General features: G+C 53.5%; 1 protein-coding gene across 1 annotated transcript in view; it reads right to left on the minus strand.

Annotated features, from left to right (window-relative positions):
* Window positions 1–3,208, minus strand: part of FANCA (Fanconi anemia complementation group A) — a 45,951-nt gene that overhangs the window by 2,643 nt on the left and 40,100 nt on the right. Inside the window, exons 35-38 of the mRNA XM_015406689.1 lie at window positions 2,732–2,836; window positions 1,746–1,858; window positions 553–691; window positions 257–319 (exon numbers count right to left, since the gene is read on the minus strand). Coding sequence (XP_015262175.1) covers window positions 257–319; window positions 553–691; window positions 1,746–1,858; window positions 2,732–2,836 — 420 coding nt within the window. The remainder of the gene's footprint in view (window positions 1–256; window positions 320–552; window positions 692–1,745; window positions 1,859–2,731; window positions 2,837–3,208) is intronic.

Consider the following 3,208-nt stretch of genomic DNA (forward strand, 5'->3'; position numbering starts at 1 on the left):
ACCCCACAACAGCCACCACCCCCCCCCCCCCCCCCCGGCCACTTCAGGAAAGCCTCTGCCCTCTCAGCCTCCGTTCATCCCCCCTCCGACTACATGGGAGGTTCCTGCCCTGGAAGATCTCTCTTCAGGATGGGCAAGACCAAGTCCCTCACGTGACCTACTGTGCACATGAATCGAGCAGCCTGCTCTGGCTGGGGCCGTCGCCCACCTCCCCGCCGCGGCCACACCACCCCCTCCTTCTAAGGCTCAGACTGACCTGCGGGGCCAGCCTTGCCGAGATGAAATCCATGACTGAAAAGAAGAGGAGGCACACCAGGATCTGCCAGTGAGAAGAGAAATGCTGAACATTCATAAATAATGACGGTAAAACCATTGGCCTGAAAGCGCATCATTGTGCCCACCAGCAGACCTCTGCCTCGGCGGCACAAGTCAGCCTGTCCGCTCCCGGTCCTCCTCTCTGCCTGACTGGCATTTCATCTCCGTGCTGCTAGCACCACCCACCCCCACCCACCCCCGGCACAAACAAGGGGACTGCCGAGCTGTGCCCCTTACTTGGTCTGCTCCGGGCCCCAGCCGCCTCAGCGCACCCGCTTTTTCACACGCTGGTTGCTGCTGCAGGGCGAAATGGAGGAAGGCAGCAGAAATCCAGGGTAGATCGGAGACCAGCGAAGACGCTTCTGACGAGAGGAAGCTAGGATGTGAAGCAAGGTCTGCGGGTTTGTGCTTGGGTTCCAAGAAATGTTCCATTATTTATTTACTTACTTATCATTTAGATTTATAGACCGCCCTTCTCTGAGTACACAGAGCTCAGGGCAGTGAACAACGGTAAAAGCATCCACACGTGGATAGAAATAATTCGAACAAAAATAAAAACAATTAAAACGTTCTTAGGTAGCAATGAAACTTCGATCTGAAACTGAAGTTCCAAAATTGGGTCGCTGTCTCACGGGAGAGAAGCAGGAAAGAGGGGGAAGCGGAAAGGGAGTGCCAGACAGGACAGTCCAGAAACATTCCTTAGAATACAGGCACAAGCCCACAGATGCTTACGTAGTACATGTTAACGTGGCTTTGGTACCCTGAACAACTCATTGCAAATTGCACTCTGTACATGCTCTGTGAAAATGCCCTGCATTTTATCAGTTTTTAAAATTATGTATCCAACATGTTCTGTTTTTATTTCATTTGATTCCCCCTGACAAAGCTACAAACGAAAAACGCAGGGGTTGTATAACCATTAAGGATTCTGTTTCCCCCTGCACCAATTTGTTTCTTCATCGCCGTTCTGTCTTGGGTGCAGCCCCCGTTTTCTTCAGTTTGCAGAAAGCCAGGAGGATGAGAGCCTTCCTGACCTCCTTGGGGAGGACATTCCATCAGGTGGGGGCTACAACAGGGAACCCACAAGTATGGGTGATACTGATTTTGCCCAGTTTCCGGATGGCACCTACTAAAGGACCCATGGAGCTAAGTGAAGCTGTTGTGGAGACCATCTTAAAAGGTCAGCTGGTTCGGGGGGGGAGGGGGGCTTGAATGTTACAAAGTGACAGTAAAGGCGGTGGGTGTATGTACACCTGTCTCTAGGTGCACAGCAAGCGGAGTCACCTTGCACAAGGTGAGAACTAAAAGCAGCAAAGAACAGCGGGAAGACAAGGTGACCAGATCGTCATAGCTGGGGGGGGGGAGACCGGAACACCAAACCAATGCTCCACATAGGCTGGAGCCACAGATGTGCGTTTTCAGAGACTGACCTGTTGACAGAGCGCTGCAACCCCCCGAGCCTCTGCAGTCCCTGCGCGAGGGGCGCCGTGAAGAGCCTCTTCCACTCACAGCAAAGCACCGGCTCCAGCTTGCGCCACCATCGCTGCGGGGAGCCAGACAAAGAGTGCCGTTAGCCACAGAGAGAGATCAGACTGAGCCCAGTCACACACCAAGCCAGGCACGGAATCTACTCTCTTGCAGGACTGGGGCGCCAAACCCACATGGACGGTAGAGTTCTGTGGCAGCTGGAGGCTCGTTTTCATCACCTGCGACTGAAGGGATGCTTCCAGCACACCAGTGAAGGTGGCCCCACCAGAGGTTCTCACCCAGTGAAGGGAAAAAACAGACGGATGACGCCTGACTGGCACCCAGGAGGAGCTGCCTGCAGGACAGGCCAAAAGAGGAAGTGACAGAAGACCCTACGCCTTGTCCCTACTCCCAGACTGAGCCCCCTGCTCCTACAGACGGAGGAAGCCAACAGCCCCCCGCCCGAGGGGCCCATCAGCTCCTGCAGCAAGAGGAGTCCCCCAGACCACGCATGGGGCTTAGAAGCAGACACGCCCATCAGGGAACGCCGGTTTGAGCAAGCAAAACTTACTCGGGCTATGCAATGGTACACAACTAGCCAAGGTGGGCTGGAGGAGAAACCAGAGAAGGCAAAACAGGACAAGCCAATTAAAAAAACAAAAAAACAAGGTCCAAGTCATTTGTATCGCCTGCATGTAAAGGTTGAGGTGTTTGTTTATTTTTTTTTAAGGATGGTTAATTTCTCCTGCACTCAGAATTCAAGTGCTTTAAGCCCAGCATCGGTCCAGGAGCTGACTAATTACAAAAGCACCTTAAATATCAAGTAATGCTGCCATCGACATTTGAGGTCTGGAGTGATGTTATCACAGATCGCGCCGTATGGCGGTGCAAGACTTCTGAGAAACCTTCCAAGCAGCAGGGCAGACGACCGAGAGGAGAGGGCTCTTACCACAGCGGAACAAAGGAGTACAGGACATCTTGCTTGACACGACGCGAGAATGGCAGTCACCTCCTCTGCAGGTCTGCTGCACTCCAAGCTGGCGCTCAGCAGGCCCTAAAGGAGAGGACGTTCACAGGGATGCAGTCCACTCCCTGCAGGGGGGCTGCAGGGGAATCCTGCTTGACAAACTGAGCCAGGTGTCTTGGTAGCTGAGACGCAAGTTGTGAGCTCCTAGAGCAGGGAAGGGCTTCTGCACAGACCCTCTAGATCCCAGCACAGCTTTCAAGAAGTCACAGTCGGAACTTCTTGCCCCTGCCTCTGTCCATCTCAGGACCATTTCATTTCCAGCAGCTGTTCTTCTGCTGCCACCACAGCAAATCAAGTACACACAGAGTGAGCAACACACATCATCATCCTCTATATACTAATAGCCAAGGCGCCCCCCTCTGTGCGGATATCTAAATCCGCACATCAGGGGCACTTGGG

Source organism: Gekko japonicus, unplaced genomic scaffold (genome assembly GCF_001447785.1).
Source record: "Gekko japonicus isolate JY-2015 unplaced genomic scaffold, Gekko_japonicus_V1.1 scaffold386, whole genome shotgun sequence".
NCBI lineage: Eukaryota > Metazoa > Chordata > Lepidosauria > Squamata > Gekkonidae > Gekko > Gekko japonicus.